The sequence below is a fragment of the Cherax quadricarinatus genome, unplaced genomic scaffold, assembly GCF_038502225.1.
Source record: "Cherax quadricarinatus isolate ZL_2023a unplaced genomic scaffold, ASM3850222v1 Contig168, whole genome shotgun sequence".
In the NCBI taxonomy this organism is placed as follows: domain Eukaryota; kingdom Metazoa; phylum Arthropoda; class Malacostraca; order Decapoda; family Parastacidae; genus Cherax; species Cherax quadricarinatus.
In genome coordinates this window covers 241,063-267,500 of record NW_027195194.1, presented here as the reverse complement: position 1 = coordinate 267,500, position 26,438 = coordinate 241,063, and the positions used below count along the sequence as shown (strand labels likewise).

General features: G+C 39.1%; 1 protein-coding gene across 2 annotated transcripts in view; it reads left to right on the top strand.

The window, feature by feature from the left end:
- Nucleotides 1-26,438, top strand: part of LOC128693898 (glutamyl aminopeptidase) — a gene marked incomplete at its 5' end in the record, with an annotated part of 230,118 nt that overhangs the window by 10,299 nt on the left and 193,381 nt on the right. For both annotated transcript variants that reach the window (XM_070080135.1, XM_070080137.1), the window contains 3 exon segments: nt 979-1,123; nt 10,294-10,407; nt 26,119-26,263. In XM_070080135.1, the coding sequence (XP_069936236.1) occupies nt 979-1,123; nt 10,294-10,407; nt 26,119-26,263 (404 nt within the window).

Sequence of the window (26,438 nt, the reverse complement as noted above, 5' to 3'; positions counted from 1 at the left end):
CAGCACGTCAAGTATTAAAAACCATTTGTCTCCATTCACTCCTATCAAACACGCTCACGCATGCCTGCTGGAAGTCCAAGCCCCTCGCACACAAAACCTCCTTTACCCCCTCCCTCCAACCCTTCCTAGGCCGACCCCTACCCCGCCTTCCTTCCACTACAGACTGATACACTCTTGAAGTCATTCTGTTTCGCTCCATTCTCTCTACATGTCCGAACCACCTCAACAACCCTTCCTCAGCCCTCTGGACAACAGTTTTGGTAATCCCGCACCTCCTCCTAACTTCCAAACTACGAATTCTCTGCATTATATTCACACCACACATTGCCCTCAGACATGACATCTCCACTGCCTCCAGCCTTCTCCTCGCTGCAACATTCATCACCCACGCTTCACACCCATATAAGAGCGTTGGTAAAACTATACTCTCATACATTCCCCTCTTTGCCTCCAAGGACAAAGTTCTTTGTCTCCACAGACTCCTAAGTGCACCACTCACTCTTTTTCCCTCATCAATTCTATGTATATACATGTGTATATATATATATATATTTATTTATTTAACTATTTTTTTATATATATTTATTTTACAAAGATGTAAAAATACAGCAGATTTTTCATAAAAACATTTTTACTAATACAGTGGACCCCCGCTTAACGATCACCTCCCAATGTGACCAATTATGTAAGTGTATTTATGTAAGTGCATTTGTACGTGTATGTTTGGGGGTCTGAAATGGACTAATCTACTTCACAATATTCCTTATGGGAAGAAATTCGGTCAGTACTGGCACCTGAACATACTTCTGGAATGAAAAAATATCGTTAACCGGGGGTCCACTGTAATACCTACTTTATAAAAGATGTTATTATTTAGTCTGTGTATGACTCCTAATAATTACTATTAATGGTATAAAGCTAGCTTGGTAGCAGTTTATGGGTAGTAGTTTATCATAATAGTAACTCACTGTCTTGCAGAGGGTTAGCGACAACTAAATTTGAACCAACTTATGCTCGTCGTGCCTTCCCATGCCTGGATGAACCTATCTTCAAGTCCACCTACAGTATCACAATTGTCCGTCCACAACATGGATACATTGCTCTCTCAAACATGCCAGTTATGGTAAGATGAAAATGACCATTATTTTAGTGTCACAAAATTTTTGTTTCATGGTGAAAGTAGGATATTAACCCTTCCACTGTTCAGACCCAGAAATTAATACTGCTTTCACTTTCCATATACCCCCCCCCAACCCCCAAAAAATGAAATGGTAGAGAATCATTTTTGAAAGTTTATCTGGAGTTTCTGGAGAGAGTTCCGGGGGTCAACGCCCCCGCGGCCCGGTCTGTGACCAGGCCTCCTTAGGTCAGTGTCCCAGGATGCGACCCACACCAGTCGACTAACACCCAGGTACCCATTTTACTGATGGGGAACATAGACAACAGGTGGAAAGAAACACGTCCAATGTTTCTACTCTGGCTGGGAATCGAACCCAGGCCCTCACCGTGTGAAGCGAGAGCGTTAACCACCAGGCCACCAAAAGTATGAAATTTGAATGAAAACTTAGTGGTCTTGATGTAATTGATGCATCGTCATATTCGCTCATTTGAGTCCTATTTTAACCCTTTCAGGGTTGGGCCATACTAATACAGCTTGCACACCAGGGTTGGTGCTGTACTAGTACGCATAAATTCTAGCTCCTTCAAATCTAGTGAGAGAAAGCTGGTAGGCCTACATATGAAAGAATGGGTCTATGTGGTCAGTGTGCACAGTATAAAAAAAAATCCTGCAGCACACAGTGCATAATGAGGAAAAAAAAAGACTCCGGCCATGTTTTTGCTTTGAAACAGCAACTCTGCAGTGTATTTTCGTGTGCTATTTATGATTGTATTCTAGTTTTCCTGGTCTCATTTTATAGAATGGAAGGCATATTACAGAAATTGAGATGATTTTGATTGGTTTCACAATGAAAAGTACCTTGAAATTGAGCTCAAAGTAGTAGAAATGTTTGATTTTTGCCAAAGTTCAAAAGTAAACATATCATGCCACTTGTCCAATATACGTCAAATGGCAAGTCTAATACTCTTTCACACGTGCGCTGATATTATTTATACCATTTCTTCAATAATGCAGTAGTCTGCATAACAGTAAATCTATTTTTTGCGAGAATAAAAATTCAAAGTGGAATGCAAAAGAAATGTAAGAGAGGCCCGGGGATGTGACTAATGAACAGAAAAAAATTTATTTTAGTGCCAGGAATATCTGTGTTGTTTATTCTGGACCCTATTTGGAAATCGGCATCTCTTGAAATGTGTGAAATTGGCAAAACTGCCAATTTCTGACCACTTTATTGGATAGTTGAAATCGGTAAATGGGTGGTTTCTTGTACTCATTCGATAGAAAAAATGAAGTTCTAGCAAAATAGTCATGATTTTTGTCGAGTGGTACATTGGAATTGGCAGAAAATAGGGCTCAAAGTGGGCGACATCGCCGATGCGTAAACATTGTCGAGACCACTAACGTCGCGAGAGCATAATTCCGTAAGTTTTCCATCAAATTTCATAATTTTGGTGTCATTATGATTGGGAAAAGATTCTTTATCATTTCATAAGAAAATTATTTTTTTTTTTTTTTTTCGAAAAAATTTCTGACCCTGAGAACAAGTTTAGGAGAGGGCCTGCCGACCCTAAAAAGGTTAAGCCAGTTCCATTTCTCAGTTTTACCAAATTATTAGTTATTTTGCTAATAAGCCTTCCATTTTATCAATTGAACACAGAAAACTGCTCATTCAACTATTTCAACTACCCAACAAAGTGTACAGAATTCGGTAATTTGGTCAATTTGGCACAAAATTAAAAAATTCCAATTTAAAAATAGTCCAAAATAAACATTGTAGACATTCTTGGTGCTAAACAGTTTCTGTCTTCATTAGTTACATCCTCAGGCCTCTCCTATATTACACTTGACTTCAATTTTGAATTCTTAATCATGTAAAAATAGGTTTACATACTTTATTTCTTAGATAATTAACCCTTTGACTGTTTCGGTCATACATATACGTCATACGAGCCACCGTGTTTGACGTATATACACTCAAAAATTCTAGCGACTTCAAATAAAGCAGGAGAGAGCTGGTAGGCCCACATGTGAGAAAATGGGTCTGTGTGCACCATATAAAAAGAATCCTGCAGCACACAGTGCATAACAAGAAAAAAAAAAACTCCGACCATGCTTTTAGATTAAAACGCCAACTTTGAGGTGTATTTCCATATAGCTTTTATGGTTATATTCTCATTGATAGAATGGAAAACATATTATAGAAATTGAAGTGATTTTGATTGGTTTTACTATGAAAAGGACCTTGAAATGGAGCTCAAAGTAAACAAATGATATCATTGCTTAGTTAATCTTAAGTTAATTTTAAGCCAGCCCGTAATGCTATGCATAGTATAAGTGGCTTTGGCATACTGCTCTTATCTGTATTTTTTTTGTACCTCTGTATGTGCACAAATTGGAAATAAATAAATAAAAAATAAATAAATAAATTGTCCAACAAATGTCCAACTAGCCATTCTAATTTGCAGTCATGAATGGATTGGTGTTATTTATACAATTATTACAATATTGCAGTAGTCTGCATAACAGTAAATCTATTTTTTGTTTGAATAAAAAATTCGAAATTGAAAGCAAGAGTAATATCAGAGGGGTCTGGAGACGTGACTGACGAACAAAGAAAATGTTATTTTAGAGCCAGGAATGTCTGCATTGTTCATTCTGGACCCTATTTTGAAATTGGCATTTTGTAATTTGCATGAAATTGGCCAAATTGCCAATTTCTGACCACTCTGTTGGGTAGTTGAAATTGGTAAATGGGCAGTTTCTTGTACTCAGTTGATAGAACAAATGGAGTTCTAAAGAAATAGCCATGAGTTTGGTCAACTGGAATAATAGATTTACTTTTATTCTACTTTTTTCTTTTAGTTTTATTTTATTTTTTCAAGTAACTTATGGCCTATGAGACCAATATAAGGCATAATGTATACATATCCACTTGTATATAACACAATAACTGCACAAACATTGTTATTATATTGTTTACAAAACTTGTGTACACAGCCAACAATAAAAAAAAAGTTGTTTATTACTATTGTTGTATAATATACATATATGCACATACAGAGTCACTGGACAAGTGCTGCAGCTTGTGGAACTCCTTGAAATATGGTGTCATGCACAGTGGTGTTTTACACTCCTCACACATAAAACAAGTATCTTTGCATTTTTGTGGGCATTTTGTTTTATGCTCATAGACAAAACACCTCTTCTGAGAATATTTCTTCTTGGTAGGAGGCACTTGTATTAGGTGGTGATCACGAGGTCTCAAATGAGAGGGTATTTGATGATAATTTCATTGGCGGTTTTCTATTGCAGGTATTGTTACTTGGTACTTGAATATTATTTGTCTGATGACAGACAGACAAAATTCACCATATGGTGGTTTGTCTCTGGTCCTTATCTTATACATATTATAAGCATTGAGCATGGAAATGTCCACAAGACGGAAAAGAGAGTTTTATGTAGCACTTATAACTCTTGTAAACACAGTCAACAAACCCAATTTGCTTGTCACATTTGTCCACTGAATGCATATTGTAGTCCATCACAGCTGCAGGTTTTAGAATGGGTTCATTGGTCTTTATATTCTGCCTGCCACTGTCTGTCATTTCGTTTCGGTGAATTGATGTCAACATTGTGACATCTTGTTTGTCATGCCACCAAAATGCCATGATGTCATTGGCAGCAAACGCCTGCACCACACCTCTGAGTGCATGCATTGAACCTGGGCATATGCTTATGATTTGCACGCACTGTGCCACACATGTCTGTCATGCTCACTTTCGAGAAATCACTAAGTACGGGGCTTCTGTACCAATTATCAGCATATAATATATGCTCCTTACTAAGATATGGTTCCATCATTGTTCTAACCACATCACCAGAGATACCCAATAACTTCCTGGTATCTTGCAATGTATTACTTCCAGTGTACACAGTCATATCCAATACAAGACCACTGTAGCAATCACAGAGTACAAACAATTTTACACAAATAACTTGCACATAGAAGAGAGGAGCTTACAACGTTTCAGTCCAACTTGAACCATTTACAAAGTCATACTAACGAAACGGAGAGAAGAATGGAATTTTATATAGGCAGGAGGTGGTAGTGGTAGTAGTGGAGGTAGATGGTAGTAGTAGTGGGGAAGGTAGTATGGAGGAGGAGGACCCAGTCAAATAATAATAAAGAGGAGCACTGCAAGGGAGCTAGGTGCCCACAGAGGGTAAGAGCAAGAACACAGAGGGGGGAAAAATAAATAATGATGGAACAAATACCAAAGGCAGAAGAAAGACAACCCAAAGGAGAAAAAGGAAAGAGGAAAGGGGAAGGGGGAGAAGAAGAAAAAGGAGGAATGAGGTTAAGTCACGGGTGTTCTAAAGTTTGGAGCATTTTACAATGTAGTGGTGGTTCACACTTACTCACCCATTTGACCATAAACAGAAATATCAGTCTCAATCTTAAAATAATGAATCCTAACTAGTCATAAGTTGGCCTGTGATACTCCAATACTGAAACTATGTATTGTGCCAAGACAAAAGTATTCACATTGCTAAACTCACAAACTAGTATTTAGTCACTTAGCCATAATACCAACTTACCTCATAATTTGTAATATTTTAAAGTTAAGAATTAATCTATGTCTGCCCGAAATGCCTAGCCATGCTAGGTGTTCTAGTGGCACCCTCTGTAATTAGTATTTTACTACATGTAAACCACACAGTAACCAAATTCTGTAAATCAGCATTGTAATCCTTATAGAGAATAAACTTTGAATTTGAATTTGAATTTGAATTTGAAGGCATATACAGAGATGAAGCCAGGACTAAGATTCATACAAGGAAAGTTGTGTATTAGGGAGGATTCAAGCAGAGGGCGACTGTTGAAGTTGGAGGTAGGGAAGACAGTTTTAGCAGAAGACCAGTCGATAGGATGACTGTGATCTCTGACGTGACAGAAAAGAGCATTATTAGTGTCGGCAAGCCTAACACTACTTTTGTGCTGCCCAAGTCTGTCAGAAAGAGATCGGCCAGTTTCTCCAAAGTACTGAAGAGGACAGGAGGAACAAAAAATAAGAGTAGACACCAGGAGCATCTGTAGAGGGAGGAGAGGTATGAACGAGATTAGTGTGAAGAGTGTTAGTCTGGTGGAAAATAAGTTTGATGTCTAAGGAACGGAGAGAGTTGTTGAGATTAGAAAGACCAGAAATGTAGGGAAGGCAGAGGACAGAAGAGTTCCCAGGAGTAGAGAGTTTGGGAGAGAAGAAATTATGTTTAGCACGTGAGAAGGCAGAGTCTATGAAATGGGAAGGGTAGCTAAGACGGGAAAATGAATTATGAAGAATGGAAATTTCTGATTGAAGGAACTGAGGATCACAAATGCGGAGAGCACTGAGAAAGAGGGAGATAAGAACACTTTTCTTGACAGAGGAAGCATGATAAGAAAAGTAGTGAATGTACATGACACTGTGCATAGGCTTGCGGTAAACGGAAAAGGCAAAATCTGTATCTGAGCGATGGACATGGACATCAAGGAAAGGAAGCAAGGAATTAGATTCCCATTGAGCTTTAAACTTAATGGAAGGGGCAAGATTATTAAGAGCATCAAGATGTGGTTTGAAGAGACTCGAGTCATGAGGCCACAGAGCAAAGATGTCATCTACATAGCTGAGCCAGAGTGAAGGGCACACATCGATAGTAGGAAGAGGAGGAGGAGAGCCCATAACCACACCGAAGGTTTGAGAATAATATTTCCCTTGGAAGAAAAAGGAATTAGAGTCCACACAGAGGCGGATTAGATAAAAAAAGACATCAGTAGGTATAGAAAGATGAAGAAACCCTTCATTGGCCTTCTCTCTAAGAAAATCAAGGACATCATCAAGAGGGACATTGGTGATGAGGGACTCAACATTAAGGCTAAGCATCCTACAGGTCGGGAGAGAGCGAACCCGTTCAATGAAGTCTTGAGAGTGACGGAGGTGGGCAGGAGAAAAAGTACCAAGAAAGGGAGTGAGGGTCTTAGCCAGCCAAGAAGCAAGAAAATGTGGATGAGCAGTTCAGACAACCGACAAGTTGAAAAATTAGACACACATGCAACACTTGGGTATCTTTATTGAGGAAATGTTTTGCCACACAGTGGCTTCATCAGTCCATACAAAGAACAGTGATGAAGAACAGGAGGAGTATGAGGTAATCAGTCCCTCAGCCTTGAGTCCATGTGGTCAGTCCATCAATCTTGAAATGAATACAGCATATCTGCAGAGAAGTAGCTTATATACTGTAGGCAGGAGAGATGAAGCAGTTGTAGGTGGCATCACATTTGTCCAATGGGCATGACCTACTTCTACATTGGACAAATGTGATACCACCTACAACTGCTGCACCTCTCCTGCCTACAGTATATAAGCAACTTCTCCGCACATATGCTGTATTCTTTTCAAGATTGATGGACTGACCACATCGACTCAAGGCTGAGGGACTGATTACCTCATACTCTTCCTGTTCTTCACCATTCTTCTTTGTATGGACTGATGAAGCCACTGTGGCAAAACGTTTCCTCAATAAAGATACTCAAGTGTTGCATATGTGTCTAATTTATCAAGCAAGAGAATAAGTGACAGAACCTCTAGAGGTTTTCCTTATTCCATTTACTGCAAGCCTATGTACAGTGGCATGTACATATTCACTACTTTTCTTATCATGCTTCCTTTGTCAAGAAAAGTGTTCTTATCTCCCTCTTTCTCCATGCTCTCTGCATTTGTGATCCTCAGTTTCTTCAATCAGAAATTTCCACTCTTCATAATTCATTTTCCCGTCTTGGCTACCCTTCCCATTTCATAGACTGCCCTCTCACGTGCTAAATGTACTTTCTTCTCTCCCAAACTCTCTACTCCTGGGAACTCTTCTGTCCAGCCTTTCTAATCTCAACAACTCTTTCCGTTCCTTAGACATCAAACTTACTTTGTCAGTCTAACACTCTTCGCACTAATTTCGTTCATACCTCTCCTCCCTCATTAGATGCTCCTGGTGTTTACTATTTCTTGTTCCTCCTGTCCTCTTCAGGAGAAACTGGCCAATCTCTTTCTGACAGACTTAGGGAGCACAAAAGTAGTGTTAGGCTTGCCGACACTAACAATGCTCTTTTCTGTCATGTCAGAGATCACAGTCATCCTATTGACTGGTCTTCTGCTAAAACTGTCTTCCCTATTTCCAACTTCAACAGTCACTGTCTGGTTGAATTCTCCCTAATACACAGCTTTCCTTGTATGAATCTTAGTCCTGGCTTCGTCTTTGTAGATGCCTTCCTTTCCCACTACATTGTAAAATGCTCCAAACTTCAGAACACCCATGACTTAACCTTATTCCTCCTTTTTCTTCTTCTCCCTCTTCCCCTTTCATCTTTCCTTTTTCTCCTTTGGATTGTCGTTCTTCTGCCTTGGGCATTTCCTCCTTCATTTATTTGTTTTTCCTCCCTTTGTGGGCACCTAGCTCCCTTGCAGTGCTCGTCTTTCTTAGTACTGTATTTGACTGGCTCCTCCTCCTCCTCCTCACTACCTTCCCCACTACTATCTTCTACCTCCACTACTACTACTACTACCACCTCCTGCCTATATATACTCCCTCCTCTCCTTTTCTTTAGTGTGACTTTGTAAATGTTCCAAGTCGGACTGAAACGTCGTCGTAAGCTCCTCTCTTCTATGTGCTGGTTATTTGTGTATTGTTCCAGTCACTGTATTGTGCCTTTTTTTTATTTACAAGCAACTTTATATAAAAGCATTTCCTCTTGCTTGGTATATACTGCTTGAACAACAGTCTTCCTTTGAACAGAGTCAAGGACTCATCAGTAACAAACTTCCTGAAGGGATCAAAATACATACATAACTTTTGTTTCAGATACATAAACACATATTTGATCTTACATAGCCTGTTGTTTCTGTCAGGCCTTGTTTTGTCTGAGAAGTGTAGCATACGTAACAGTAGCAGAAATCGATTCACTGGTATTATATCACTGAAAGCTGTGGTTGAAATCAGGTAGTCTGTTGACCAGCATGATGTGACAGTCTGCATATACACATGTGGCATAAGCATTATTGTGGCAAAGAACAGATACATCTCAGCCACATACATCTCCTTCCACTGGTGTAGCCATGATTTTGGTGAAATAATTGTGTTTGCCATGGTGTAATCCAACTATGTGTTGCTTTCCCTGACAATTTCTATCAGGGGTTCATCAAAGAGTAACTCGAAACATTGTAGTTCATTCCCACTCCAGGCAGCATACCCCTCCAGTATTCAAAACTCAAAACTTACTCACCGTACAAAACATCCATACTTTTTATTGTGCCTACTATATACATAGAACACTAAACTCAGATATAAACTCTCCCCTCAAACTTCTCCTTACCAACCTCAACAGAACACATGACCATAACACAAGGTACAGATCACTCTTTGATGTTCCCTGTGTCCATCTCACACTATGTAAAAACTCAATTCACATCGACCCAAAAATCTGGAATTCATTACCTGTGAATGTAAAAGAAATACTGTCTGTTTATCAATTCAAGACTTTTCTTATAAACCACAACTAAATAAATACTGAATAACTGAATCTCATGAATGTATAACCTGTGACCCTATCAAACTATTTTTTTTTAATTACATTACCGAATAGAATACCCCATTCTCTTGTATGCGCAGTAACTCATCTAATGACCATATGACCTCTTTCTGCAATAAAAATAATTGATTTTACTCGATCTGATTCAATTATATTATACATTGTTATGCAACAAATTTGTACAACTTTAATGCTTCTTATTTGAAATACTCATTTGTACTTCATGTTGTAATTTGTTTACTGTAATTTCTACAACTGATCATTGCTTAGTTAATTATAAGTTAATTTTAAGCCTGTCCATAATGCTCTGCATACAAGGGGCTTTTGGCATGTACACCCAATCATTATATTTCTTTGTACAACTTTGTATCATGTCCAAATAAAAATAAATAAATAAATAAATAAATTTAGCTATAATTTATTCTCCATGTTCATTCCTTGTGCAGGAATTAGTGATACATTCAAGTTGATCTAAATCTAAATCTATTGTGAGTATATATACCTGTATGTTGTGTCGTGAGTCCTTGTTTCATAGTTTTGAACATTGATCTTACAGAGAGAGGAGGATGATACACCAAGTGAAGGCCTCACACAAGTGACTTTCATGAAGTCAGTGCCAATGGTCACCTACCTTGTGTGCTTCATTGTGTGTGACTTCACTTATAAGGAGGTAAGCATTCAACTTAGAGAAATAAGCTTCATGTGACTTTACTTATAAAGAAGTAAATATTTGTATGACTTCACTTATGAAGTAAAAACTTGGAAATTTATTCCCTGTGCCTTTATAATATAATTCTGATATATTAGGGAGGGTAGTTTGTATCTTTCATGTAGCAGATGGAGTAAGGTGCTATCTCTAGTCTCTGCTTGGACTAATATGATCCACACATGGTATTGCACCTCCATCTATCCTGGACTAATATGATCCACACAGAGTATTGCACCTCCATCTATCCTGGACTAATATGATCCACACAGAGTACAGCACCATAGTCTGTCCTTGGACTAATACAGTCAACTTTTGATAAAAACAGACCTCCATAAAGCAGATGTCAGCTAAAATGTACAAAAATCTGGCTGAACAAAGGATAAACATGTATGTTTAATAATATTGGTTTTTAACCCCTTAACTACCAGAACATAGATCTACATTTGGACTGCTAGCTCTCTGAATATTTAAAAAAAAAAATTAAATAAGGAGGGCAATTTTCTGTGGCAATAAGACAAAAAACAATTGAGTCAGTACTTACCGAGATATAAGGCTGCAAAGTTGGCGCTGGATGCTCGCCTAATGGCAACATGGAGTCCTGCTGCTTGCAGAAGTATTGCTGATATACCTTTTTTCATTTTATTTTAAATTTATATAATTTTTATATATTCTGATAATTAAAGTTTATAGTAGTTCTTGTGATTTTATAGGTAATCTTTGCTCTGACACTAATATTAGCTACTGAGATGATGATTAAATAGTCACAAACACACTGAGAGGTGAATATTTTCACCTGCCTTGGTCACATACTCTTGTCTAGAAATGTACAGGTCTCCCTCAACATTCACGTTTTCAGCTTTCGCGGGCTTCACACATTCGCGAATTCCCAACCGCCAAATTCCCAGCCACCAAATTCCCAGCCGCCAAATCATATTCAAGTTTCCCGCCACCTGCGAGTCCCTACTACCCTCCCACCGACCCCCGCAACTGGCAGCCAGCCCTCCCACCACTGTGTGGTGTTTTGTTTGTTCATTATTTGCTATTAAACTACAGTATAAATAATGTAAACACATTCATGACTGCATATTAGAATGGCTATTTGAACAGGTATTGGACGGTGACATCACGTGTTTACTCTTGAACACAGCAAAGAATCAAACATTTCTGCTACTGCTAATAATAATAATAATAATAATAATAATAATAATAATAATAATAATAATAATAATAATAATAATAATAATAATAATAATAATAATAATAATAATAATAATAATAATAATAATAATAATAATGATAATAATAATAATACGATATTTATTTATTTATTTATTTATTTATTTATTTATTTATAATTTGAGCACACTTACAGAGGTACAAAAAAAAAAAAAAAATACAGATAAGAGCAGCATGCCAAAGCCACTTATACTATGCATAGCATTACGGGCTGGCTTAAAATTAACTTGAAGAAGGAAATTGTACAAAAATACGAGGGAGTGGTTGACACATCGTCAGTGTGGCTTTGTTTATGCTGGAGTGAACATTAGTCTCCCTGCTCTTCCAAACATTTCACAATAATTCATTGTTTGGCGCTTGTAGATTGAGTGTGACTGGAGTGGTAGAGGCAGTGGTAGAGGCAGTGGTAGAGGCAGTGGTAGAGGCAGTGATAGAGGCAGTGGTAGAGGCAGTGATATTTACTAACACATATGTTATAAATAATAATAGTACATTATGAATAACATTTATTATTATTATTATAAATGTTATTAATATTAACATGTACTATTATTATTTATAACATATGTATATGTTAGTAAATACCACTGCCTCTATCACTGCCTCTACCACTGAATTATTGTGAAATGTTTGGAAGAGCAGGGAGATTAATGTTCACTCCAACATAAACAAAGCCACACTGAAGATGTGTCAACCACTCCCTCGTACAGTAGACCCCCGCTTAACGATCACCTCCAAATGCGACCAATTATGTAAGTGTATTTATGTAAGTGCGTTTGTACGTGTATGTTTGGGGATCTGAAATGGACTAATCTACTTCACAATATTCCTTATGGGAAAAAATTCGGTCAGTACTGGCACCTGAACATACTACTGGAATGAAAAAAGTTCGTTAACCGGGGGTCCACTGTATTTTTGTACAATTTCCTTCTTCAATTATATCGTATTATTATTATTATTATTATTATTATTATTATTACTATTGTTATTATTAGCAGTAGCAGAAATGTTTGATTCTTTGCTGTGTTCAAGAGTAAACACATGATGTCACCTTCCAATACCTGTTCAAATAGCCATTCCAATATGCAGTCATGAATGTGTTTACATTATTTATACTGTAGTTTAATAGCAAATAATGAACAAACAAAACACTCGCCACACTGAGTGGTGGGAGGGCTGGCTGCCAGTTGCAGGGGTCGGAGGGAGGGTAGTAGGGACTCGCAGTGGTGGAGGAAGTGGTGGAGGCATTGGTGGAGGCATTGGTGGAGGAAGTGGTGGAGGCATTGGTGGAGGCAGTGGTGGAGGCATTGGTGGAGGCAGTGGTGGAGGCATTGGTGGAGGCAGTGGTGGAGTCTGTGGTATTTAATAACATACATGTTATTAAAGTATAACATGTATATATTTAGTACAATTTACGACGTTTTCATGTATTTTATGATTGTTCATGGTTCAACAAGTTAAGCAGTATTGTATTATATTTCCCTACAATATATTGGGGCACGAATCATTCACGGTTTTTCAACATTCGCGAGGCTCTTGATCCCCTAACCCTCGCGAATGTTGAGGGACACCTGTATACAAATTATTTATAAATCCCAGCAATGTTTTAGACATGCTGGAGTATATGAAACTCCTTGAAGCATGGTGTAAAATGAGTGCCACTCCACTGCTGACAGTGCAGCAGCAGAGGGACACTTGATGATCATGCACTACTCCAATGAACTTTGGCTGTATTTGTTTCCACTGTTACACACAAACATTGCCTGTGTGTCTATCTGTCTGTCTCTGCTTATCTGTCTTTCAATCTGCCTGTGTGTCTCTGACTTCTTGTCTCCCTTTTTGTTTCAGAGAGAGCCACTCGTGATCCAACAGGTATTACAAACGATGCAGTCTTCATATCTGATTCCTAAACAAGTGAAAATGCGTATTACTTGCCAGTCATGCTTATTATGCCTTATACAGTGGACCCCCAGATATTGTAGTAGTCGGATTTCATAATACGTATTTGGAAATCATAATGTTTTTTCGTCAAAATATTGGCTCGGTGATAGTCATTGAGCTCGGCAATAGTCATTCGTCTCTAACACGTCCGCATGGCAACAGCAGCCTGACACTCAGTTTGCCGTTGTTTATCAGCCATTGAGCACGATCCCACACGTTCGTACAATACATTTCGTATTATTCCATTCTTTTTAGTGCTTGCAACTGCTAAATAAGCTGAAAGAAAATTCCTAGTGCCTGCCAGTCCTTTGGTAAAGGACTGAGAGAAAGGGGAGAATGTGCCACCTTCAGTGATTCTTCAATATGTACGATACTAAAGCAGCAGGAGTTGATAAAGGCTATACCGTCAGCCAGCGATCAAGTGTAGTATTAACAGTGTAGCTAGTAAGTTAAGTGATTAATCGATAGGAAAAGGACAGCACGAAACCGACTCCTCCAATGTTGTTGGAGGTATGTAGAGCTACTGACTAACACCGCCGTCTCTGCTGCTGCCATCACCACCACTGCGTAAGGCTCATCTTTCAGTGGCCCTTATACACCCAACAACAAACAACACAACAACACTTGTCGGTTAGGGAGAGAGACATATGACATATTTTATTCATTCTAGAGTATTATCATGTTTTTATGTTATTAATATTGTTTATTATGTCATATTAGATGAATTGTGCTAGATATATAAGCCGTAGAGTTGATATTTCTGTCATGTTGAAGGACTATCCTGTCCTGTCTCCTAACACACTCCCCTGCCGCCACCACAGTTCCTAACGTGCTCCAGAAACAGACCTCTCTGGAACACTTTTTTGAGCAACAGGGGTCCAGTGACTTAAGCTGGTCCTAGTGGCATTAAAAAACAAAGAAGGGAAGTAACCCTGGAAAAGGACTTGGTACCTGAAGTCTTTATGGAAGGGGATTCCCCCTTCCAAACAGTAATTTCTCCATCCTCTCCTCTCCTTCCCTTTTCAATACGCTAAGAAGAGTCTTCAATAAAGAAGTGTCATGTTATTTCTGTTTTATTCTTCAGGTCTCATTGTTTTCTGTGTAGGTAAATGTATATTTCATGTAAAAAAATATTTTTTTTAATACTTTTGAGTGTCTTGAACGGATTACAGTGGACCCTCATTTTTCGTAATTAATCTTTTCTAGAGAGTGTGACTAATAGTGAAATTGATGATTTACGAAGCCATTTTCCCCATAAGATATAACGTAAATCCAATTAATCCGTTCCAGACACCCAAAAGTATTAACCCTTTGACTGTTTTGGTCATATATATACGTCTTACGCGCCACTGTTTCGGACATTTATATGCGTATATTCTAGCGGCTTCAAATCAAGTGGGGGAAAGCTGGTAGGCCTACGTGAGAGGGAATGGGTCTGAGTGGTGGGTGTGCACCCTGTGAAAAAAATCTGGGACTCAATGGTGCATTGTGGGAATGCCATCTTGGTAGTCCATTTTCACCATGCATGGCGGTAAGAAGTACCTCACTCCTCGGCGGATTGGAGGTCCTTTGTTCCCAAGTGATAGCTCTAACAGCAATGGAAGTGTCAGTGAAAGTGAATTCCATGGTTTTCAAGCGGGTATGACCAAAAACAGTGACCAGGATAACGTAATTAGTGATGAAAACCCAGATGACCCACGACCTTCCACCTCTTGTTTGGGCCGGCTCGTTCACGTTCACCTGTACCAGGACGAAAGAGGAAACTGTTTGCCCATGTACAAGACTCAGATGTGAACAGTGAAAGTGATAGTGATTTCAAAGCTATTGAAAGCAGTTCTAATTGCAACAGTGAGGGTGAATATTCCCCAGTGAAGCGGCAGTATATGCGACATAGCATACGGTCTGGTAGTGCGTCATATGCTGTTCCAAGGGGAAGGAGTAAATCTTGGAGCACATCCTATGGCCCTACACCATTACCTGATAGTGAAGATGACGATATTGTTACGATGGGTATGAATGATGTGAGTGAGGCAGCAGGTGGTGTAGTGATAGTGGCACGAGTTGTGTGGCACCAGCAGCGGGCCACGCTACTACCGACGTTGCTGACTTTGCACAATTACAACCAGCCTCACCCAACCCCACACTCCCACAGCCTGCACAACCACAGCCTGCACAACCACAACCTGCACAACCACAACCATGTTTCAACATTCAGAACCCACCAGCAGACTGCATCTGGGATTGGCAGCAAGGTGACTAGTTTGTTCTCAGTCCCCATGAGTTTGATGAAACACAAAGTGGAATACGGCCATCGTGTACACTTGGGAACAATGCTACTGAACTGGAATGCTTTCAGTTATTCTTCGATGAACCCCTGATGGACATTATTGTCAGGGAAACCAACAAATACTATGAGTACACCAAGGCAAATACAATTCTCTCACCAAGATCATGGCTACACCAGTGGAAGGACAACTGTGGCAGAGATGTACCTGTTTTTTGCCACAATAATGCTTATGCCACATGTGTATAAGCACACTGTCACCACATACTGGTCAACAGAACACCTGATTTCAACCCCAGGTTTTAGTGACATAGGTGTGAATCGCTTTTTGATACTGTTACGTATGTTACACTTTTCAGACAAAACAAGGCCTGACAGTAGAGACAGGTTATATAAGATCAGAAATGTGTTTATGTACCTGAAACAATGTTGCATGTATTTTTATCCCTTCAGGAAGCTTGTTATTGACTCTCATTCAAGCAGTACATACCAAGCAAGAGGAAACGCTTTGGTATAAAGTTATTTGTACTGTGTGATTGCAGAAGTGGTCTCATTTTGGATATCATTGTGTACACTGAGAGTAATACATTGAGAGATACCAAGAAGTTATTGGGTATCTCTGGTGATGTGGTTCGAACAATGATGGAATCATATCTTGGTAAGGGGCATATGTTATATACAGTAGGGCCCCACTTATATGGCAGGTTAGGTTCCAGGCTACCGCCGTAAATCGGAAATCGCCGTAAAGTGGAACACCCTTTTTTTCCACTTATAAATGCATACAAATACTAGATAACACTTGAGTCCTGGAGATGGGAAGTACAGTGCCTGCACTCTGAAGGAGGGGTGTTAATGTTGCAGTTTAAAAACTGTAGTGTAAAGCACCCTTCTGGCAAGACAGTGATGGAGTGAATGATGGTGAAAGTTTTTCTTTTTCGGGCCACCCTGCCTTGGTGGGAATCGGCCAGTGTGATAAAAAAAAAAAAGTTTACACTAACATATATTAAGTTAGCAATAGAACTAGGCATCAAAAAACAATAAAAAGTACAATACACACATAGTGCACTCATTACTTACCTTAAAATATTTATAGTCTTAATCTAAGGTGAGACAAGTAGTATTTATTGTAAGAAATCAAGTGTGGTATGTATGGTAGTCAGCCGGGCTACCATACCAGGCCATTCCACCCACACATATATTCTATGATATTTGAGCATCCCAGAGCAATAAAATGTATTTACAGTTCACTCATTACTTACCTTAAAATATTTGTAGTCTTAATGTAGGGTCAGGAGTAAGTAAATGCAGTCAGAATGATAAATTCCCACTACTGGCAGCACACTCCACCAATATTCAAAACTCTAAACCTACTCACAATACAAAACATCCATACTTATTACTGCACCTACTACATACATAGAACACTTAACTCTGACATAAACCCTCCCCTCAAACATCTCCTTACCAACCTCAACAGAACACATGACCATAACACAAGACACAGATCACTCTTTGATGTTCCTCGTGTCCATAGCACGCTATGCAAAAACTCAATGTACATAAAAGGCCCTAAAATCTGGAATTCATTATCTGTGAATATAAAAGAAACACTGTTTATAAATTCAAGTCTCTTCTCAAAAATCACTTACTCACCCTCAACTAAATAAATACTGAATAATTGTATCTCATAAATTGTATCTCATATATTTATTTCACTATTGTATCTCATAAATGTCAACCTGTGACCCAATCAAACTTTGTTACTATTTAACTTCATTACCTAACAGAATACTCCATTCTACTGATTACACAGCAACACAGTAAATGACCATATAACCTGTCTTTGTAATACTCATTTGTACTAAATTGTTATCTGTTTTACAATAATTTTTGTACCACTGAATATATCATTGCTTATTTAATCTTAAGTTAATTTTAAGCCTGCCCGTAATGCTATGCATTCAGGTGGCTTTGGCATGCTGCATTTAACTGTATTCTTTTGTACTTCACTGTATCATGTTCAAATTAATAAATAAATAAAAATAAATAAATAAATAAAACGAATAAATGAGAGAGAGAGAGAATGAGTACATGAGGGAGGACAGGCGCCGAGTTATGTAAACAAACCAGGCGAAAGTAAGTTTTGTAAACAAAGTGTACACGTCTGGTTTGTGTACAAGTTACATTGTGTACAAGTTGTTTCTACATTGATACAGTAGAATAAATAAAGAAGAATGCTCCCATTCTCATGTAACATAATTTTTAGAAGAAATTACGCTCTGAGTGAAGGCAATGGAAATAAGTCACAGACTTTTTTGTGTTATCCTAGGTTCTCTACACATAAGCTGTTATGTATGATAATCTATGTAACTGTATTTGTGTATACCTGAATATACTTACATACGAAAGGAATAATTTTCTACAGTTACCCCCAGTAACACATTTTCTCTTAGGTTAGAGAAAATGTTATTCTTGCCATCACTTGTACAAGTTATCTGGGTACCACATCTCATATTTATGTTTATTTATTCTATTGTGGGGTGTATTTACCATCTTTATATGTTATGTATCATGTTTATTATTTAATTTTGAAAAAAATATCATGGATGAATTAATGAAAATGTGTATATTAACGTAATATACGACATTTAATGAGACTTGGTGATTATTATTATTATTCTTTCTTTCAACACACTGACCGTATCCCACCAAGGCAGGGTGGCCCAAAAAGAAAAACGAAAGTTCCTCTTAAATTTAGTAATTTATACGGGAGAAGGGGTTACTAGCCCCTTGCTCCTGGCATTTTAGTCGCCTCTTACAACACGCATGGCTTACGGAGGAAGAATTCTGTTCCACTTCCCCATGGAGATAAGAGGAAATAAACAAGAACAAGAACTAGAAAGAAAATAGAAGAATACCTAGAGGGGTGTGTATATATATGCTTGTACATGTATGTGTAGTGTGACCAAAGTGCAAGTAGAAGTAACAAGACATACCTGAAATCTTGCATGTTTATGAGACAGACAAAAGACACCAGCAATCCTACCATCATGTAAAACAATTACAGGTTTTCGTTGTACACTCACTTGGCAGGACGGTAGTACCTCCCTGGGCGGTTGCTGTTTACCAACCTACTATTATTATTATTATCATCATTTCTAATATGGCGTCACTTGTGCAAGTTGTCTGCTACCACATCTCATATTTATGTTCATCTATTCTACTGTGGGGTGTATTTATCATATTTATATGTTATGCATCATGTTTATTATATAATTTTGAAAAAATATTACAGATGGATTAATGAAAATGTGTATATTAACGTAATATACGACATTTAATGAGACTCAGTGATTATTATTATCATTACTAATATGACGTCTGGAGACATAAGACACTCGTACTGATTTTAATGTGTACCTGCGCACCAGCACAGTATGTAGGTGTATTTAGGTACAGGTATACATAAGTATAATTATCAGAGTATATATAAAATATGAAATAACTTTTAAAGACACTTGAAATTTTGGAGTTTCCAGACAAATTGGAGAGACTTAGTGCTTACGGATCTCACAGAGAATGTAAACAAACAGGGTGGGGCGCGGTGACCGTATTAGAAAGTCAGGTGGGGGAGCTGTATAGCGAGTTTTGGTCATAATTTGAAATGACCATATTAGCGGAACGCCATAAAGCAAAACGCCGTAAAGCGGGGCCATACTGCACTGATAACTGGTACACAAGCCCCATACTCAGTGATTTCTTGCAAGTGAACCTGACAGACATGTGTGGCACAGTGCGTGCTAATTGTAAGCATATGCCAAGGTTCGACGCTGGCACTCGCAGAGGTGAGGTGCAGGTCTTTGCTGCCAATGACATCATGGCATTTCGGTGGCATGACAAATGTTATGTCACATTGTTGACATCAGTTCACCGAAACCAAATGGCACACACTGGCAGGCATAATAGAGAGACCAATGAATCCATTCTAAAACCTGCAGCTGTCATGGATTACAACCTCAATATGAGCTTAGTGGACAAATGTGACATGCAGATTGGGTTTGCTGATTGTGTATGCAAGAGTTGTAAGTGGTATATAAAACTTTTTTTCCATCTTCTTGATACAGTGGACCCCCGGTTAACGAACTTTTTTCATTCCAGTAGTATGTTCAGGTGCCAGTACTGACCGAATTTTTTCCCATAAGGAATATTGTGAAGTAGATTAGTCCATTTCAGACCTCCAAACATACACATACAAACGCACTTACATAAATACACTTACATAATTGGTCGCATTTGGAGGTGATCGTTAAGCGGGGGTCCACTGTATTTCCATGTTAAATGCTTATTACATATACAAGTTGAGGACCAACAGCAAACCAAAATATGGTGAATTTTGTTTGTCAGTCATCAGACAAATAATCGCCAAGTACCAAGGAGCAACACCTGCAATAGACCAGCGCCCACGAAATTGCCAACACATGCCATCTCGTTTGAGGCCTGGTGATCACTACGCCATACAACTGCCTCCTACTGCTTTCAAGAAAACTGCTCAGAAGAGGTGTTTTGTATGTGGACATACCACAAAATGCCCAGAAACACTCGTTTTATGTGTGAGGAGTGTCAAGTACAGTGGTCCCTCAATCGTCCGGCCTGAAATCAGTCGTCCATTTCGGAAATAGTCCTGTTATTTTGTCTAAACATTGGCTCGCAAATGGTCCGTTAACTCGTTAATTGTCCTTTGTCCGGGAGGCATACTCACGCTCTGAGCCGCCTGGGCCTGCCTTCCCAGCCAGTGTGCCATTGTTTACCAGTGAGCGACGGTCCCCTCACTTGCTCCTACGAAATATTTCATAATATTCCATTGATTTTAGTGCTTGGAAGTGCTAAATAAGCTACCATGGCTCCAAAGAAAGCTCCTAGTTCCAAGCCTTTGGCAAAGAAGGTGAGAAATATGATTGAATTTAAGAAAAACATGATTGAACAGTATGAAAGTGGCATACATGTGGGCGAACTGGCCAGGATGTATAACAAATCCCGTACAACCATATCATCCATCATAGCCAAGAAAAAGGAAATAAAGGACGCTGTTGTTGAAAAGGGGGTAAACATGCTGACAAAATTGAGATCACCAGTGCTCGAAGACGTTGAGAAGTTATTATTGGTGTGGGCAAACGAGAAACAATTAGCAGGAGATAGTCTTATGACGTTGATTATTTGTGAAAAAGCTAGACAGTTGCATGACGATTTGGTAAAGAAATTGCCTGCAACTAGTGATGTGAGTGAATTTAAGGCCAGCAAAGGCTGGTTTGAGAGATTTAAGAAGCGTACTGGCATACACACTGTGGCAAGGCATGGTGAGGCTGCCAGTTCTGACAAAGCGGCTGAAAAATATGTGCAGGAATTCAAGGAGTACATAGAGGCTGAAGGACTGAAACCTGAATAAGTATTCAATTGTGATGAAACAGGCCTCTTTTGGAAGAAAATGCCAAAGAGGACCTACATTACTCAGGAAGAAAAGGCACTGCCAGGACACAAGCCTATGAAATACAGGCTGATGCTCATTCATGTTCTGTGCTAATGCTAGTGGGGATTTCAAAGTGAAGCCATTACTAGTGTACCCTTCTGAAAACCCCAAAGTGTTCAAGAAAAACAATGTTATGAAGAGTAAATTGTGTGTTTTGGAGATCTAATAATAAGGCATGGGTAACGAGGGACATTTTCGTCGAGTGGTTCAATGAAGTGTGAAGAATTACCTCCTGGAAAAGAAATTGGATCTCAAGTGCCTCCTAGTAATGGACAATGCACCTGCTCATCCTCCAAACTTGGATGACCTAATTCTGAAGGAGTTTGGGTTCATCACAGTAAAGTTCTTGCCCCTAAATTCCACTCCTCTCCTCCAGCCCATGGACCAGCAAGTCATTTCAAACTTTAAAAAGCTCTACACCAAAGCAATGTTTGAAAGGTGCTTTAATATGACCTCAGACACTCACTTGACCCTAAGAGATTTTTGGAAAGAGCACTTCAGTATTCTCCATTGCATAAGCCTTATAGGTAAGGCTTGGGAGGGAGTGACTGCCAGGACTTTGAACTCTGCTTGGAGAAAATTGTGGTCAGATTGTGTCCACAAGAGGGATTTTGAAGGGTTTGAGGCAGCCCCTGATGAGCCTATGTCAGCTGTGAACTCTATTGTCGCACTGGGGAGTTCCATGGGGTTGGATGTGAGTTTGGAGGATGTGGAAGAGTTGGTGGAGGACCACAGTGAAGAGCTAACCACTGAGGAGCTGCAAGAGCTTCAGCAAGAAGAGCAACAGATCGCAGCTCAGAATCTTGCTGCAGAGGAGGAGGAAGAGAGATGGAAGAAGGTGCCTTCTTCAGAAATTAAGGAGATTTTTGAAATGTGGGGTAGGATGGAAAGATTTATGGAGGAACATCACCCTGAGATGTATGTTGCAAGCCATATCGGCAACTTGTACAGTGACAGAGTCTTGGACCATTTTAGGGAAGTTTTAAAGAGACGCCAGAAACAGAGCTCTCTGGACAGTTTTTTTGCGAGACAGGACTCCATTGACTCAAGCTGGTCCTAGTGACATTAAGAAATAGAGAAGAGAAGTAACCCCAGAAAAGCAATTGGTACCTGAGGTGTTGATGGAAGGGGATTCCCCTTCCAAACAGTAAATAATCCAATCTGTCTCCTTCTCCAGTCTTCCATACACTAAGAAGAATCGCCAATAAAGGTAAGTGTTATTCTGTTAATGTTTCATTCATCATGTGCCACTGTATTGTTTATGTACTACATCTATATTTCATGTATAAAATTTTTTTGTTTTAATACTTATGGGGAAAATTGATTCGAAAATCGTCTATTTCGATAATACACTCCAGGAACGGATTATGGACGATTATTGATGGACCACTGTACTACTCTGCATATACTCATGTTTCAAAGAGTTCCACAAGCTGCAGCAGTTCTAGGAAAGTGTTCATTGACTGTACATATGTATATAGTATATATTATGAAACAATAGTAATACACAATGTTTTGTATTGTTTGTTTGTGTAAACAAGTTTTATACACAATCCAATAGTGATAATGTTTGTTCAGTTATTGTGTTGTAAACAATGAGTGTATATTTGAAAAATGCACCTTACTTTGGTCTCACAGGCCTCATAAGTTACTTAGAAAATAAGAATATGGAAAATACAAGAAACCCTTGAATTGGAGTAAATAAAAGAATACCGGGTGGGCGGCATTCGCCACTGTTGCCATACGCCACTCATTTTCTGCCAACTTTGTGCCTCTATATCTCGGTAAGTACTGATGGCAAAAATTTTTTTAGGCTTAAAACACTCAGTAAAATAATCCTAACATTTTGTTAAGAAATTTTTTTTTTTCGAATATTTTGTGACATAGAATGACAGTTTCAGAAAGGGGCCTGCGACAGTCAAAGAGTTAAAACAAAATAATTTTTTACCCGAAATGTAGATGTACATACACAGAAAACAATGAGACATGAATGAAACAATAATAACATGACACTTACCTTTATTGAAGATTCTTCTTAGTGTATGGAAGACTGGAGGAGAGGAGAGGATGGAATAATTACTGTTTGGAAGGGAAATCCCCTTCCATAAAAACTTCAGGCACCAAGTGCTTTTCCTGGGGTTACTTCCCTTCTTTGTTTATGCCACTAGGACCAGCTTGAGAGTCACTGCTCACCTGTGGCACTAAATATCTGTCTAGAGAGCTCTGTTTCTGGCATCTCTTGAAAATTTCCCCAAAATGGGACAAGACATTGTCATTGTACATGTTGCCGACACCGCTTGCAAGAACTCTGTCAGGGTGATGCTTCTCCACAAATCTTTCCATCCTACTCCAGTGCACAAATCTCCTTGATCTATGAAGGCGGCGCCTTCTTCTGCCTCTCTCCCTCCTCCTCTGAAGCAATTTCCTGAGCTGTGGTCTGTTGCTGTTGCAGATGAAGCTCTTGCAGCTCTTCAGTGGTTAGCTCTTAATTGTGGTTCTCCACCAACTCTTCCACATTCTCACCACTCACATCCAATCCCATGGAATTCCCCAATGCCACAATAGATTCCACAACTGGGGTTAGGTCCCCAGGGTAAGCACCAAACCCTTCAAAGTCCCTCTTTTGGACACAATCTGGCCACAATTTTCTCCAAGCAGAGTTCAAAGTCCTGCAAGTCACTCCCTCCCAATTACGGTATACTGAAGTGATCTTTCCAAAACTCTCTTAGGGTCAATGGAGTGTCTTAGGTCACATCAAAACACCTTTGAAACATTGCTTTGGTGTAGAGTTTTTTGAAGTTCAAAATGATCTGCTGGTCCATGGGCTGGATGAGAGGAGTGGTATTAGGGGCAAGAACTTCACTGTGATGAAACGAAACTCCTCCACCATTTGGTCATCCAAGTCTGGAGGATGAGCAGGTGCATTGTCCATTACCAGGAGGCACTTGAGTTCCAGTATATTTTCCAGGAGGTATTTCTTCACACTGTGGCCAAATACTTCATTGAACCAATCAAGGAAAATGTCCCTCGTGACCCATGCCTTACTGATAGCCTTCCACATCACACACAAGTTACTCTTGGCGACACTGTTTTTTTTGAACACACTGTGATTTTCAGAGTGATACACCAGTAAAGGTGTATCCCCACTAGCATTACTTCAGAACAAAAGAGTAAGCCTGTCTTTCACAGGCTTGTGTCCTAGTAGTCCCTTTTCGTCCTGCGTGATGTAGGCATTTTCTTCCAAAAGAAGCCTGTTTCATCACAATTGAGCACTGGCTGGGGTTTTAATTCTTCAGCCTTTACATACCCCTTGAATTCATGCACATATTTTTCAGCCGCATATTTGTCAGAACTGGCAGCCTCACCATGCCTTACCACTGTGTATGCCACTACACTTCTTAAATCTCTCAAACCAGCCTTTGCTGGCCTTAAATTCACTAACATCAGCACTTGTTGCAGGCATTTTCTTGACGAGATCGGCATGCAACTGCCTTGCCTTCTCACAAATTATCCACTGCATAAAACTATCTCCTGCTATTTTTTTCTCATTGATCCACACCAACAATAACTTTTCAAAATCTTTGAGTACTTGCGATATCATTTTTGTGAGCATATTCACTCCTTTCGCAACAACAGCTTCTTTGATTTCCTTTTTCTTGGGCACGATGGAAGCGATGGTTGTATGGGGTTTCCGATACATCCTGTCAAGTTCTGCCACACACACTCCACTTTCATATTTTTCAATGATGTCTTTCTTGAATTTTGTAGTGTTTCTCACCTTTACCAAAGGCCTGGCACTAGCAGCTTTCTTTGGGGCCATGGTGGCTTATTTACCACCATGGCTTATTTACCACCAGTTGCAAGCACTAAAACGAATGGAATATTGCAAAATGCATCGTATGAACACGTGGGATAGTGATCACTTGCTGATAAACAGGCCTCCCAGCCTGCCTGCTGAACACACATTAAGCATGTCACAGAATCATTTCTCTTTACTTAGGGCATGGGTTATAGGACATTTTGGCAGGATGACCCTACCAGTGATATTGAAATTGAAAGGATGTGGCACAAATGTTGCACATGGGTTGTTATCGAGGTTTTTGATATTTCCTCAACCACATTTGGCCACATCCATCTCAAAGCCACTAAAATCAGGGTCAACATCACTTTCCTCTTAAAAGGGGAGTGTTAGTAAGACATATCAGTGAATTCCTGGTGTTTGCCATGCTGTTTGCTCTAGCTGGTGCTCAGTTGGACTGCTGCTCTCACAAGATACCAAGTGGGCCCAGATTTTTTTAATACTGTGCACACCGAGTGTTAAAACCCATTGTATACTGACCAGGCATCTCAGGCCAATCATGCCAAATTTGGAGGCAGGAAAAATAGAACATTGATCTACATTTGGAGTGCTAGCGGTAATTGCATAGGTCTATGTTTGGACAGTTAAGGGGTTAAGATGTAAATCTTCACATAACTCAGTGAAACATGTAGAAGCTTCTCTGGTTGGGGACCTATTTATTCTTTTATTAAAGAAGTACTTCCCAGAGTTTGTAAACTAATAGTCTAGTAAACTAAAATTTTGTTACACAGGTTCTATTTTGATTTTTCTCATTTGTGTATATGAATTTAAAAAATAAAACAAAAGTTACATGAAAATGGTTTATAGTTTTGTGTTTTCATATTTCAGAAGACTCTGTGCAGTGGTATGCCATTCCGCGTATACGCTCCTTCAGGTAGAATAGAGAACACCAAGTATGCTCTTGACATCGGTGCAAAGCTTTTACATATGTATGAAACTATGTTTGATCTGCCATTTCCTCTACCAAAGAGTGGTAAGCTCCCAATTTTGTCTCATTTGGCCTATTAACTATATTTTTTCTTACTTAATACGTATGTGGCTTCTAATTCTTGGAATCAGAAAGAAAATTACAGATTAGAAGATGTGGGGTTAACAGAGGTATAATTCAGAGGGCTGAGTAAGGGTTGTTGAAGTGGTTAAGGCATTTA